Genomic DNA, 16,363 nt, shown 5'->3' with positions numbered 1-16,363 from the left:
TTCAAGATGTCTATTTCCAGTCCGATAGAGCATAAAAAGTGCTTGATTTGAAAAGGCCGCCTGTCGCCATTCCGTGGACGTCCAGTTGAGGTACTGACGTGCAGCTTCCAGCCTTCGTCGCCGATGAACAGCAGTCAGCATGGTGCATAAACCAAGCGTCTGCTGCAGAGACCCATACGCAGCAACGTTCGATGAACGGTCGTTGAGAAGACACTGTTGGTAGCCAGTTGCTCAACACCTTCTCATCTATTGGCTCGCTCACATCTCCGCAGCCGTCGTTCACCTCTGTCGTCTGCGGCCCGAGACGCTCCACAGTTGCCTCGGCGCCGGTTTTGGATGATGATGATGATGATGATGATGATGATGATGATGATGATGATGTTTTGTGGGCCCTCAACTGCGCGTTCATCAGCGCCTGTAGAAAGTCCCGATCTTTACACAGTCCAATTTAGCCACTTTAACGAATGATGATGAAATGATGAGAACACACAAACATCCAGTTCCAGGGCAGAGAAAATCCTCAACCCGCCCGGGAATCGAACCCGGGGCCCCGTGAGCCAGAGGTAGCAACACTAGCCATTAGACCACGAGCTGCAGGCCCGGTTTTGGATAGCTCCATTCTGCCATGCACGGTATAACCACAGCGCTACAAGAACAGTTTACAAACTTAGCTGTTTCGGAAATGGTTCCACCGTTGGCCTGAAAGCCAATGATCATGCCGTTTTGGACGTCGGGTAAATCGCTTCGTATCCGCATTACGACAACGACTATACTGTTTTCCCTCTTACCCCAACATGCTTTATACACGGTATCCCCCCCCCCCCCCAAGAAAAACACCGACAAAAAGGAACAGGTTCCTTGCACCAAAACAAGAAAAAAATGTCCGATAAACATGAGCTCTAAAGCGCATTCCTTGAGAACATGGTTCGAATGGCTCTGAGCTCTACGGGACTTAACATCTGAGGTAATCAGTCCCCTAGAACTTAGAACTACTTAAACCTAACTAACCTAAGGCTATCACACACATCTATGCCCGAGGCAGGATTCGAACCTGCGACCGTAGCGGTCGCGCGGTTCCAAACTGAAGCGCCTAGAATCGCTCGACTATTGCGGCCGGTATACCTTAAGATTGGTTGGTTGGTTGGTTAGTTGTTTGGGGGGAAGAGTCCAAACAGCGAGGTCATCGGTCTCATCGGATTAGGGAAGGATGGGGAAGAAAGCCGGCCGTGCCCTTTCAAAGGAACCATCCCGGCATTTGCCTGGAGCGATTTAGGGAAATCACGGAAAACCTAAATCAGGATGGCCGGACGCGGCATACCTTAAGAGCTGTGAGCACTTGTTCACCTTCGATATTGTCGAACAGATCTCTTCTACTGCAATGACTTTGTTTATCATATTTTGGCAAGAGGTAGTATGGATAAAACCGTGAAAAACATGTTTAGTTAACATGGGGTCTCAAACACAAACTTTAAGAGCGATGAGCACATGTCCATCTTTGCTGGTGTGAAACACATCTCTTCTACTGAACAAGTGCGCATAGCTCTTAAGGTATGCGTTTTAGAGCCCATTTTTTTTTCCTTTTTTGATATAAGTATCCAGTCCCTAAATCTTGTCGGTGATTTTTCGGACAAGCTTAAATCCGGACAAATTTTAGTTTGTTTCCCACTATATAGTAGGTCCGCCGAAGATTGCGATTAATGGTGTTGCAATCCATAGGCATCTAGTAAACAGTCAGTGCTTCGGAGAAGTCTGGGGTTCACATTCCACGTGTTGTGTTTAGTGAGGGTGATATCATGCCGCCACGCTTCTTTGAACTGTGGGCTTGGGGAGACAATGCGTCTTTCAACAGGACGGTGCACCTGCTCATACGAGCCATGTAGTCCAAAACTGGGTCTCGGATAACGTTGACATATTCTGGTCAAAGCAGTCCAGATTTGAACCCTCTCGACTACTATGTTTGGAGCATAGTCGAAAGAGTTAGCAATAAGACGAAGCAGCCTAATGTCGCATCTCTAGGCACCGCTATAGATGTAGCATTCGCGAATATGGACAGCGCTGTTCTAAAGAGTGCGTTCGATCGCTTCAGGTCAAGATTGGAGGCGGTCATTGCGGCTGAAGGGGATTACACCGAGCAATGTTACTCTTGAAAAATACCATTATTTATATGTAAAAGATTTTTCATATTTTTTTTATTTTGTTTTAATAAATTTGCTTCTAAAAAAAAAGAAAGAAGTATCGTATGTCCGGATTTCAGTTCCGCACCCTGTATACCCACCACTGCGAATGGATATTACGGGTTGACGTCGAACATAGGTGGTGGTCACATGCATGTGATTTTACCATCTATATGCTTCTGCCTATCTCGCGGAGAGATCATAAAGGTGAAATCAGAGAGAGTCGAGCTCACATGGAAGATTACCAGTAATCGTTTTGTCCGCGCACAGTTCGCAAGTGCGTCAGGAAAGTGAGAAATGACAGGGGTACACAAAGTACCGCCACCACACACGGAAAAGTGGCTTCCTGAGTTTGTTTATTATTCAGCCTATGGCACCTAAATACATTTGAATGTTGAATTACATTACGTTGTTGCTAAACACATTTAATCTATGTATATAAAAGGCAATGTCCTCACTGACGTCCTCGGCCCAAACCGCTAAGGACAGAAAATTCAAATTTGGGGATGGTGTTGATCTTATATTACAAGCGTCGTCTAAAAAGAGATTTTTCGGAATTCCACCCTAAGCGGGTAAAACAGGGAATCCAAAGTTTTTTTGAAAATATGTCTCTATTAAGGAAATTTGAAGTTAGACAAAGGAAGAGTGGTATTTGGCTTTTCGGTCAGAAATAATGTTTCTGCATTTTTGGAAATTCAACCCTTATGGGGGTGAAATAGGGGACGAAAGACTTACAGAAATATTTTATTATGGAAGCATTTTTAAGCTAAATCTATGAAAATTTGTATTTTGATTCTCTGTTGGAAATAAAAAATACACGTTTTACTGTTTTTGGAAATTCAACCCTTGAGAGGATGAAACAGAAGGTGAAATGTCCTATGAAAATATTTCATATGGAAAGAATTTTTCAAGCTAAATCTTTGAAACTTGGTATTTGCCTTCCTGGTTACAAAATAAAAATTACGTGTTTTACTGTTTCGGAAATTCAGTCACAAAGGGGGTAAAAAATGGGTGAAAGTTTTTTGAAAATAATTCATTATTATACAGCTACTAAAGCCTTTTAAAGCTACATCTATGAAAATTGGCGTTTGACTTCTCGCACAGAAATTAAAAAAAATACTTGTTGCAGTATTTTTGTACATCCAACTCCCTCAGGGAGTGAAATAGGGGATGAAAGTTTTATCAAATTGTTTCACCATGAAAGCAATTTCAAAGCTAAATCTATGAAAATTTGTATTTGGCTTCTCCGTTAGAATTAAAAGATAAGTATTTCACTGTTCTTGGAAATTCATCTCCTTAAGGGGGAAATATGGGACGAAATTTTTTAAGAAAATATTTAGTTATATAGAAAAATTGTTAAAGCTAAATCTATGAAAACTGATATTTCACTTCTCGTTTAGAGATAAAGAAATGTGTTAGGGGATGAAAGTTTCAACTGAAATATTACCACAAGAGCGCACAAGCCATGATTAATAAAAACCTCGGCCTGCTACCGGTATCGCTTTTTGATCAGAAGTACATGGGAAAAGACCATGCTTATATGGCCGTAATTAGCGTGAAAAGTTTATAAGGTGTTGAAAGTTGTATTCGACATAAAATTGTGTTAAAGAAAACAAAAAAATTTCTGTGCAGACCGCACAGTCTATGCGAGCGAAGCATCGGGTGCTAAGCTATTTCTTGTATGTATTTGACGGAAATTGGGGTTGCCATCAGGAATTCATCATAACCCCAGTCTACATGCTCTGCTTCTTCCATAATGTGATGGGTGGTCTGCCTCGGTGAGCTGTAGTCATATGCTGGCGAGGACAAATTTTACCATTTAAAAAATGACTGCATGTCGTCCATATTCTGTTCTTTGTCGATTGAGAGTTGAACATACCCTGCGGGGTAGATCAAACGCGGGAGCTGTCTCAGTAATACACAATTATAACTGGCATGTTGCTGGGACATTCTGGAGTCATTTTCTCATGCAAGAATTGGTGATGTTAACTTCAGCGAGACTGTTTTCAAGTGCAAGAGGAGGATGCCTTGAACGGATTTTGTTGATTCTGAGATTAGTAATGTCAGAGTGCACCGTTAGTCTAAAGTTTGCTAGGACTTTGTTGTATTCCCTGATTCAGACTTCCTTCTTTGGCAGATTTGGGGGTGTTGAGTGACTCAGAACAGGCTGCCAGGTAGAGGGAGTAGATCTTATTGTTCCCGAAATGATACGCATAGTATTATTACGCAAGACATCAATTTTGTTTACATGACACCGGCCGAAGTGGCCGTGCGGTTAAAGGCGCTGCAGTCTGGAACCGCAAGACCTCTACGGTCGCAGGTTCGAATCCTGCCTCGGGCATGGATGTTTGTGACGTCCTTAGGTTAGTTAGGTTTAACTAGTTCTAAGTTCTAGGGGACTAATGACCTCAGCAGTTGAGTCCCATAGTGCTCAGAGCCATTTTTTTTTGTTTTGTTTACATGACGCTGTTCATTCACACCTGCGCCGGTAGGATGTTGATATAGAAGAGACGGTTGTTGTAGTGGTTCTTAAATTGCTTGCAGGTTTATGGGCAACCATATAAAATAATCGGCAACACCCACTGCTGTCTCAGGGATCGCTGCTTTACCGTAAAGAAAATATGTCATTCATAAGAGATATGTACAGCGTGTTAATTACAAGTAGTTGCCCTGTTGCAATTTGGGGGGGGGGGGGGGGGGAGCGGTTTGTGGGAAGCGGAAGAAGCAAGTCTGATACCCACTTGAATCGCCACTGGGTATGTGGCCAGCACGAGGCGGTGGTTGGGGGTGGTGGGGGGGAGAGGGGGGCTGGGGGGTCACAGGGAACAGAAACACTACGAAATGAAGAGTGAAGTACGAATAAGCAACTCAGCAGACAACAATGGCTCTCTCATACAGAACTATCAAATAGGTGTCAGTAACATTGCCTACCAGCCAAACCCTTCCGACATGTACGCATTATATAAGGTTGCCATGACTAGCTGGGACCTCGTCGGGACACTGTGAGATGGGGATGCTGAAATTAAGCAAAAAGTTGATTTACTATAATTATTTTTATTTAGAATATAATGACATGGAACATGTTGGTGCAGAAGTAGTTGGTACACCACATTTTTCGGAAGATTTCACCTTTTTCAGCAACTCTTTTTTCCCGTCTGCATATTGATAAAACTCCGCGCAAGTCAGTTTGCATTTAAACTGGCACTGTAAGATTGGTTCTTCAGTCCGTGGCAGCAGTCGATTTCTTTCCTCAGTGCACTGAGACGGTATCAGAGAAACTACTCGTTCCATTGTGAAGTTGTGTACGGGAATAGTGAACAGATACTCGCATGATTTTTGCAGTTGGCATTTGCGTTCAGGATTTTCGGTTTCCGTTAGGAAGTAAATCCACCTTTCCTCCACAGACTTAAATTCGTCCGAATCATGCTTAGTTTCTGAAAAGCTCTTCAGATACATATATTCCTGAAAACAATTGTCGTCTGAAATTTCACACCATTTTGAGTCAGGTATATAATAGTGGTTTCAATCATCACCCAGTCTGTGATTTCAGATAGCATAGTCCATACTTGACTTTTATTAAAATACATAGCCTATTTCCCTAACAAGGGGAGGCCACGACGTTTGGAACGTGGATTTACTGCCGACTTCGTACACTCGTAGTACTCCATGAGGACAACAAAATGTGTAAGCAGTAGCGCGTACTTCTAAAGTAGTAAGTAATCAAATGCTATGGTGTAGAAAACCATTCTTTCTTCCTCAAATTCCGAAATCAAATTAACTGTTTCTTGGTTAGGTCCAACACTGTACAACTGGAGAAGTCTGGTATTTTCTAGAATGATGGTGCTAGATCTAGAAGGTGCTTGCATCGTCGACACAGGATACGCAACATGCAACGTCATCTGTGAGATGACCTTGTCAACATAAACTTGTTGACACAAATAAAACTAACTTAGACTGCATTTACATGCTGCAAACAGATGGCGTTACTTCAATACTCCAGCCAAGCCCATATCAATATTTCGCAAAATCGGGATAAAACTGAGTCTTGTCGGGATGTCAGGACAAGAAGATACATAAAGGTGACAGTCCTGATATGTCAGGACGGATGGCAACCCTAGCGTTATACCGATTCAGGACTAGGGGACTTGTCGGAAGACACGTTGTCTTTGCATCAGTTGAAGCTGCTTAGAAGCTACACCTACGTCATATTCGTCATCGCCCTAGATACAGCTGTAGAGGCATGCTGTTTTTCCAGTCACCAACTGGAGTCGACAGTGCTTAGATAAGACCGAATTTTACGGTAGGATTCTTGAAATACGAAACTGTGATTCTCTACACTTTTGCTCGCTGAGCGCAGATTTTCCAGTCTTGTCAAACTGCACCTGTTAAGTTTTCAAAGACCTGTATATATTAACTATGTAACGCAAGGATATATCCCGTACTCGTGTAAGACAGATCGACAGACGAACAAAATAAATTACTACTGCTGCTACTACTACCCATAAAATCTAGAGGACTCTAGACGATCGATCATTACGGGCTTCACCGAAAATTGCATCAACATCCTAACACCCGTATTCCATGCATTTCTCATCTTCGACGGAGTTGATATCGCTGAATCTTCTATTCTAGACAGTCTCTGCAATCCATCAAAGATCAGTCAGTCAGGGGCACAACGCCTTACGCTAATTTCTGTTGCAAATTCTGAGGCGGAAGACAATGATTTACGTGCACGCATACTAAAATTCACACAGAATAGACTAACAGTTTTTTTTTTATTTATCAAGCGTTAATGACGCTGCGCGACCATACTTCCGAGTCAGTCTCAGATGGAATTATAATTCACTTTCTTCCTAGAATCTCATGCAACTGACATAAGGTAGTAGACCAACATTTTCAGAATAGTTTTGAACACTGAGTACCTCACTACAACTTTGAATACACTTCAACATTTTTTAGGAGACAGTTGACATGACAAGATTTTTAACTTTTTATTGACGAATACACATACTAAAGAAAAGACGAAAAGTTTTACGACTTACCTTAAGTGCTGTATTTCTAACAGAAAAAACAAATTCCAGCTAAAAAAGCTGCTGCTATCTCACGTTTCTGAAAGAAACTGTTACAACAGTGCTGTTACAGTGTTGTTCTGCTCGATGTACTTTGGCTATTCTTGAAGAGTGTTATATTCTCACAACTCAAGCGCTTTGATTCGACAACAGCGCGCTCTACCGGCTGCCGCAGGAACTCCTAACAGCCCGAGCAACGCGCAGTTGGAGTTCAGCGGCGGGAAGGGTCGGTTGTGGGTAGACAGTTTGCGCGGGTGGATGCACGCGAGCGTTATCACCACCGTATCAACATGAAGCCTGGTGCATGTGTTTATCTCAGGATTGTTTTGACAGCGTGTTGCGTCGTCTGCTGCGCGACGTTCAATTTAGAAGCGCGTATTCCAATCATAAAGCGAGGTGCCATTGACTCCTACTTCGGATATTCTGTCGCGGAGCATCAGGTTATAAACGAAGCAACCGGTGTCATAGAGGAGAATTGGTAAGTTGGCACAGAAAGTTTACTCACCGTAGCTCGTAGTTATGTTGTGTCTCTTGGCATCACACCGGTAACAGTGTGAAATATGAATGAACAAAAAAGGGATTCCCAGAAACGTGCTTCGAATTTAAATGAAAAATAAACATTATTTTTTACTTTAGTTTCCTGTTTGAATTCAGAGAGAAATTTAAGAAAATGCACATTTTTTTGATATTGCACTTATTGCTGCTTACCCACTGAAACTAGAAGACAGTTGTTTATTAGTGTACTACGTGTTTGTTACGAGACGCTCTTCAATAGCTGTATGAAGAAAGTAAGAAAACTAGCACCAAGTGCTTAACATTCCCTATTTTTACAAGTAAAATGTATCTGGCACTTTGATCCTGCAGTTTTTCTTCAGATTGATATTTCTCCAAGCCAGAACACAGTGTCTCATGAAATGTGGGACATGCACTATTTTGTTATGGTACTGGTAAACTGTTGACGCTCTTTGCTCCCCTTGAACCCTTAAATATGACACAACAGCTAACTTGAAAGTGTTAAGTTTAGTACGCACGAGCTGCGCATATGGAATCAACAGGACATTGAAAAGTAGAGGCCATGTATCAAAATTTTTTTACTCTGAGATCTACTGGAGAAGATTTTCAAATCACAGTATGATTCAGAAATTATCACCATTCACACCGTGCGTATTTAGAGAAACAACGTGGCTTGCTAGACAGGCAGTGGAAACAAAAATTCACAGACGGCTTACTTCGGCTTTCATTAGACGTCAAATTAATTATTTGGCTTCACTTACCACTCCGTTGGCTCCGATTCTCTGGAGGTCAGAAAGGATGCCAAGGGGTCAATGTGCCTTGACTCAGATGCCGAAAACAGAACGCGGCGGTAACCTGTTTCTTATCGCTAACTAAACCAGACCGTCCTCGTTTTTCTCGGGAAACAATTTTAATATGCAGACCTGATGACTAGAGAGCGTAAAGTGGCAATGATATCTTTTATTTGTAAAACGTACTTGAAATCGTTTCTTGCCCTTTGGTTATTATGATAAGGTGCCTGCACTCACATGTCGCGAAAATTTTTAAATTAACGTTCTCAGCGTCAAATTGTAGTAAGCTTGCACACAAATCTCGGCCACATTCGTAAAGAATCATAGGAAAATCCAGATAGACCATGAGAGTCATATAATGAACAAGCACACGGTTTGTCTATCTTAAGTGACTAGTTTTTCCAGGATGTTTCACCCTCGAGATTATCACCAAGCGTAATCAAGATCACGGCGGTTGATTTTTTTCGTTTTTATGCCTTCTTAAATTTCGATAAGAATTGTTTCCTTTAGACACTACTAACCCGCTGCCATTTGTGAGGAATACAAACAACTTTTCTCATAACATTGCACTTACACGAATTATACTTGCTTCGTACATACATTGTGGAATCCGGGGAAAAATTGTACTTTTTGAGCCCTGCAATGCGTACTCCCTTTTGTAAAAGCCCATAACGTGTATCAAAATACTTCATTCGGGAAAGTAACATTTCAGCAAAGACGTAGGCAAGTCTAATATTGTACGGGCCTATTTTAAAACTATAATTTATTGTGTAGCCGGCCGGATGACTTAAACATCCGTATTCGTTGTGCTGAAGAGTACATGAGATACTGACTACAGTTTAAAGAAAGTTATGACTTGATAAGGGTCATCGCATTGACTTCGCCCTGACAGGCAGAGATTATCAACTTAGCACTTCAAGAAAGAGATGCAAGTAGCTATTCAGTAATATGATGTCACAGTATATAGTAGTCAAAATTTCTGGGACAGATGTAAATTTTCAAGTCTTTGTCTTATTAATGTGCATGAATGTACGGAGTAAAATCGCGATGTATTGGACAGTCACTTCTATTTAGATGTTCCTATTTGTACATCTTTCTGTGTTGTTGCTTATTTGAGCTCAGCAATTCCTCGAATGAAGATGATGTTTAACGACCTCGTATGATGCTTTACAATTACGTCATTTCAGACTGATGAAGTGAGTTTCGACTGAAATGCGGTTCGCAGAAACCGAGATATCTTATATTTTTAGATGTGCAGTGCGACGAATTGCTATATATATTTCACACGTGCAAAAATTCTTGAGTGTTACGTTTTCTATTAGTAGCCTGTAACCAGGTGTATATAGCCACATTTAACACTGGGGCAGTAGATGTTTTCCATTTTATGCCAAAGGCGAAGAGAGCAGGCTTGAGTTGTGTTAAATCCTGACATTCTTCTTCGAGTAAATAATATTACGATCAATATCAAAATTTATAAGACATCTTAGATATGTTTTCAAAAGAAAACATGAAAGTCAGTAGAAACAGACTGGCGTATAGTCTGCGGCATACTTTGGATAGGAAAAACTGGATACGTTTCCAGAGTGTTGCTATATAGATGCTAAAAATGAAATCAACAGATAGTGTACGAAATGACGAGATTAAAGAGCAGCGGAAGAGAAGAAAAGTTCTTAGAAAACGATTTCCAGCAGAGGAGACCTATACTATGTCATGCGGGTACAGCTAACTTGAAGCTAGAACGAGTAATACATATAAAAGCCAGAAAAAAATGTGTGCTACCTTTTAGAGGTTTCCAATTGACTGAAGATTTCTTATTGCAACAGTGCATATGGAATACATGAAATAATTACATTTACAAATCAATAGCACAAGCTGTTCTGAGCTACCATGTATCGACCCATGCTGAAACACTCCTAGGAGTACTTTGTAGTCTCGACGGGCGGCAATGCAGGCGCTGACGCTGGTATCCAGTCGATAGTACAGATGGTGAATACTGACGTGGGATACGTTATTCCACGTCTGCTCGACCTGTTCACGTAGTTCTGAAAGAAAAGAAATATACATATAATAAATTTCAAAGTTCCTGTTTGGAAAGACAAATGAACGCCAAATACTTTTAGCTTAGAATGAAATTTTCACTCTGCAGCGGAGTGTGCGCTGATATAGAACTCCTTGGCAGATTAAAACTGCCCGCGAAAGACAAAGGTCCCGAGTTCGAGTCTCGGTTCGGCACACAGTTTTAATCTGCCAGGATGTTTCACATTTAGCTTAAATTTTTAAAATATTGTACAGTAAAATTGCCTTTATCACACTTAATGTGGTGCTTTATTAATTTGTATTTTTGTTCTCTTGGCAATAATTTCTTTCCTCGTGAGTATCGAATTGAGAGACCAAGGATGCCGCGTGGAAACACTTACTGAATCAACCATTATCAGACGCCTTTGATTTTGCAGCCCATGTCTACTGCCATACCCATTCCGCATTTTTCTCCAGAGAACGTTGCCACAGTGTTTGACGCTCTTCAGCTGTACTAAAAGAGCGAGGCACGAATCCCAGTCCATGTTCATATTTTTCTTTTCTTCTCAATATCACTCCAGTCGAATGCCAGAGAGATTTCTACAGAATGGTCATCCTTGTCTAACAAAACTTGATTTGAATCTTAAACAGCTCAGTTGTAGACGAGGCTGAACTAAAAACCCCAGTGCTCTGCTTATATAATATGCTGCAGCAGTCAGCGATTGGTTCGACTCTATCCGAATTAGCGAATCGCTCTGGTGCGCAGCTGCGGGTCTGTGGCTTTGTCTCGTTCATCCTTTGTGACCCTTCCACCCACAAAGGACCTCCCCCGACCTACCGTCTGTTTTGCGTGGCAGTACTTTGGCCAATTTCTGTGTAATGCGTGACAAAGAGGGTTGAGTGTTTGGCGCTGCAGTCGTCGTCAAACAAAGCACCCCCAGCTTCCCGCACCTCGCTGGCGAGTGTAATGTCTTTCCAGCCGCCGTCTCTCGATCATTTGGAGTAACACCCAAGTAAATAGAATGAGATTTTCACTCTGCAACGGAGTGTGCGCTGTTATGAAACTTCCTGGCCAATTAAAACTGTGTGCCGGACCGAGACTCGAACTCGGGACCTTTGCCTTTCGGGGGCAAGTGCTCTACCATCTGAGCTACCCAAGCATGACTCACGACCCATCCTCACGGCTTCAGTTCTCCCAGTACCTCGTCTCCTACCTCCCAAGCTTCACAGAAGCTCTTCTGCGAACCATGCAGAACTAGCACTCCTGGAAGAAAGGATACGGCGGAGACATGGCTTAGCCACAGCAGATCTGCCAGAAAGTTTCATATCAGCGCACACTCCGCTGCAGAGTGAAAATCTCATTCTGGAAACATCCCCCAGGCTGTGCCTAAGCCATGTCTCCGCTGTATTCTTTCTTCCAGGAATGCTGGTTCTGCATGATTCGCAGAAGAGCTTCTGTGAAGTTTGAGAGGTAGGAGACGAGGTTCTGGCAGAATTAAAGCTGTGAGGACGGGTCGTGAGTAGTGCATGGGGAGGTCAGATGGTAGAGCACTTGCCCCCGAAAGGCAAAGGTCCCGAGTTCGAGCCTCGGTCCGGCACACAATTTTAATCTGCCAGGAAGTTTCACCCAAGTAAGTAGTTTTGAGTCCCATATCTTCCAATATGTTGTGCCTCACTACACCACATATTTCATAGGACATAAATTACTGCTGCCGTGCACTATGGTTGTGTAATACACGTTTACATTCAAGCCTGGCGAAACATTTTCCCGTGACGTTTTTATACATCCTCGGTACTACATGACATATTCCTCAAGAAGAATGAATTTGTTTATGGCCCCAAATTAAACTGGTTGTGATTGGTGATGATGCTCATATAGCACTAACGTCGTAAAATTCATAAAGAAGGTCTACCTTCACGGCCAATAGTAAAGATGTCGGCACACAGACTGTGCTTTCGAACGTGAAGTTGAGCGTGCGGAGTTGAACGTGCTGCTGATCGCTCAATAACGATGCGGCTTCTGCATACGGTACGCGTGCCTCAACGTGCTTTACGTGATCGCGGCGCGCTCCAAGGGCAGTTGTTGGCGTATGTGCCTCACAGATCACGCAGTTTACAAAATGAACGGCCGTAAATTTCGTACATTACCTATTTTAAAATTCACATACCCTCCCTTGTCCATATGCTAGTCATACAATATTTCGTCAGCGCAACTGACCGACCTCTTCAGGTGCGACGAACACACTGCTAAGGCAGTTTTTTTTCTTTATTGTGATTTTGAGCACCTTACACAAGGCGGGCTGTCAGCAGCGGAGTACGCCGCTCTTCAGCCATGAGTTTTACAATAAGTAATACATATAGGTGGCACAGAGAATACAATCAAAACGGCGGGCAAAAAATGTAGACACTAAAAAACAAAAAACATGGAGCCATTCACGCTGGACGAGAAACATCACTAACACTAGTTGACTCGGCGCACATAACATGGATGATGGCGACGGTACACGTGAACAGTGGTGGCGTGACGGCGAACAAACACTAAACACCAACGAAGGCACACACACGAGACACTGATGGCGATGATCTCCGGCGCGCGAAAGTCCACGTGGCGTGTGCGAGTCCGGGGACCTGCCAAGAGAGGAGGAGAGGGGTGGGAGAGGGAGAGGGGAGAGCAGAGATGCCATGGGCAGAGGAGATAGGAGGAAGGGGGAGGGGAAGCCCGGAGGAAGAGGGATGGAGGAAGAGGGATGGGGGGAAAAGGAGAGAGAAGGGAGGGAGGGTGCCTAAAGGAAAGGACACCGGAAGTGGGGGGGGGGCAGGATCAAAGTTGATAGGAGGTGTAGATGGAGGGGAGGAGGACATCATCAGGGAGGGGGAGCTGGCGGAAGCCACCTTGGGAGAGGGTAAGGAGGGTGGAGAGATGGAGACCAGGTGGGATGTGGGAATACAGGCGCAGCAGCGGGCGGGGGTGGGAGAGGATGAGCGAGACAAGCGGGTGAGGAGGATCAAGTTTGCGGGAGGTGTACAGGATCCGTATCCTTTCAAGGAAAAGGAGGAGGTGGGGGAACGGAATGAGATCGTACAGGATCCGCATGGGGGAGGGGAGACGGATGCGATAGGCGAGGCGGAGAGCATGGCGTTCAAGGATTTGAAGGGATTTATAAAAGGTAGGGGGGGCAGAGATCCAGGCCGGATGAGCGTTACAAAGGATAGGGCGGATGAGGTATTTATAGGTGTGGAGGATGGTGGAGAGGTCCAGACCCCACGTACGGCCGGAAAGGAGCTTGAGGAGACAGAGTCGGGAGCGTGCCTTGGCTTGGATTGTCCGGAGATGGGGAGTCCAGGAGAGGCGACGGTCGAGGGTGATGCCAAGGGTGGGAGTGAGGGCGATTGGACGGCCATAGATGGTGAGATAGAAATCAAGGAGGCGGAAGGAAGGGGTGGTTTTGCCTACAATGATCGCCTGGGTTTTGGAGGGATTGATCTTGAGCAACCACCGGTTACACCAAGTGGTGAACCAGTCAAGATGGGATTGGAGAAGGTGTTGGGAGCGCTGCAGGGTGGGGGCAATGGCAAGGAAGGCGGTGTCATTGGCAAACTGGAGAAGGTGAACGGGGGGTGACGGCGGCGGCGGCGGCATGTCCGCCGTGTACAAAAGGTACAGAAGGAGGGAGAGGACGGAGCCTTGGGGCACACCGGCGGAGGGGAAAAAGGTGTAGGAATCCGTGTTATGGATGGTGACGTAGGAAGGACGGTGGGAGAGAAAGGAACCGATCAGATGGACGTAGTTAATGGGAAGGGCGAAGGTTTGGAGCTTGAAGAGGAGACCGGAATGTCATACGTGGTCATGAGCACGTTCGAGGTCCAGGGTGAGGAAGAATGCGGAGCGACGGGAATTAAGCTGTTCGGAAAGGAGATGAGTGAGGTGAAGGAGAAGGTCGTCGGAAGAGAAGGACGGTCGAAAGCCACACTGGGTAACGGGAAGGAGGCGGTGCTGGCGGAGATGCTGGTGGATGCGTCGGGTGAGGATAGATTCCAGGACCTTGCTGAAGACCGAGGTATGGCTGATGGGACGGTAGGAGGAGACGGCGGACGGGGGTTTGCCAGGTTTAAGGAACATCAGGGTACGGGAGGTTTTCCACAGGTCGGGGTAGTAACCGGTGGACAGGACTACATTGTAGAGCCTGGCCAGAGTGGAGAGGAAATGAAATGAAATGTCGTGTGGCTAGGGCCTCCCGTCGGGTAGACCGTTCGCCTGGTGCAGGTCTTTCGAGTTGACGCCACTTCGGCGACCTGCGCGTCGATGAGGATGAAATGATGATGATTTGGACAACACAACACCCAGTCCCTGAGCGGAGAAAATCTCCGACCCAGCCGGGAATCGAACCCGGGCCCTTAGCATTGACAGTCTGTCACGCTGACCACTCAGCTACCGGGGGCGGACAGTGGAGAGGAAAGAGACAGGAGCTTCACGAAGGTGGCGGTAGGTGACACGATCGTTACCAGGAGCGGTGTTGCGTTTTGTGCGGAATGTAGCAATGAGATCCTGTGTAGTGATAGGGGCATTGAGTTCCATGTGTGCAATGTTGTCCAAGTACTGGAAACCAGGAGCGAGGGGAGGGACAGAGGTGTCAGTTCGATCGCGGACATCCGGGAACAGGGAGTAATCGAACTGGGGATCATCGGGGATGGAAAAACATCGGAGAAGTAGGAGGCAAAGTGATTGGCCTTACTAAGGGTGTCAGGGAAGGGGTGATCGTCATGGAGAAGAGGATAGTAGGGGGAGGGTTTAGTTCCGGTAAGGCGACGAAAGGCTGACCAGAACTTGGACGAGTTGATAGGTAGGGTAGCATTTAAATGGGTGCATGTCTGTCGCCAGTCCCGGCGTTTCTTAGCCGCGAGCAAATTACGAATGTGTCTCTGGAGTTGCCGGTGGCGTCGTAGTGTGTCCGGGTCACGCGTGCGGAGGAAGGCACGGTAGAGACGGAGGGATTCACGGAGGTGCTAAGGCAGGACCAGGGCCCACTATTTATGCCAGTTTTATGCAGGAAGTGCGCATGCCTGGAGGCGCCAAATTCGATGGCCGATAGCGACGATATCAACTGATAGCTGGAAGGACAGTAACGCCACCTACAGGATGGAGAACCAAATACTTCGGCGCACGCGCGGAGGCTGCCGCCGCTGCTCTGCGCTGCCATCGGCAGCCCCAGCGACCTCTGTCGGAAGCCGCAAGCAAAACTGCGCGTCCACGTAGGCGCCTTGATTATCCTCCCGTTGTCAACAGAATATTTATGTTGCCGGCGAATCGTCGTCCGTCTTATGACCAATAGTATTCCTCTCTGCTCGAAGCAACTTCAATATGGCCAGTGCTGGATCCCATGCTGAACTAAGATGATAGCCCGTGTCTCAGTTTACAAGATTCGTCGAGCTACGTATTTCCACTGCTTCCTTAATAACACTGTCCCAGTACGAACTCGTCGATGCGAGAATTTTTGTATGTTGATAATTCATAGAATGGCCTGTACTGAGACAATGCTCGGCCACTGCAGACTTTTCTGGTTGCTCCAGACGAGTGTAGCGTCGGTGTTCAGTGCATCTCTCTTCTACAGTGCGACAAGTTTGTCCGATGTACGACATGCCGCAGCTACAAGGTATCTCGTAAACACCGGGTCTTCTTAGGCCAAGGATGTCCTTAGATGAGCCCAAGAGAGCTACGAGTTTTGCCGGCGGACGAAAAACACGTTTAACTTTATGCCTCTTCAATAGTCTTCCTATTTTTGAAGAGACACCGCCGATGTAT

The 16,363-nt window shown here is 45.1% G+C and overlaps 1 protein-coding gene across 4 annotated transcripts in view; it reads left to right on the top strand.

The window, feature by feature from the left end:
• The first annotated feature begins 7,458 nt into the window (after window positions 1-7,458).
• LOC126473263 (integrin alpha-PS1) overlaps window positions 7,459-16,363 on the top strand; it is a 595,899-nt gene continuing 586,994 nt past the window's right edge. For 3 of the 4 annotated variants that reach the window (XM_050100213.1, XM_050100212.1, XM_050100211.1), the window contains exon 1: window positions 7,459-7,721. In XM_050100213.1, coding sequence (XP_049956170.1) covers window positions 7,534-7,721 — 188 coding nt within the window. In that variant the 5' untranslated portion in view covers window positions 7,459-7,533. The remainder of the gene's footprint in view (window positions 7,722-16,363) is intronic. The other variant, XM_050100214.1, reaches the window with a different exon arrangement.

The sequence above is a fragment of the Schistocerca serialis genome, chromosome 4 (assembly GCF_023864345.2).
Source record: "Schistocerca serialis cubense isolate TAMUIC-IGC-003099 chromosome 4, iqSchSeri2.2, whole genome shotgun sequence".
Lineage (NCBI taxonomy): Eukaryota > Metazoa > Arthropoda > Insecta > Orthoptera > Acrididae > Schistocerca > Schistocerca serialis.
Note: the sequence above shows the minus strand (reverse complement) of the source record. Positions and strands in the feature narration are given on the sequence as shown.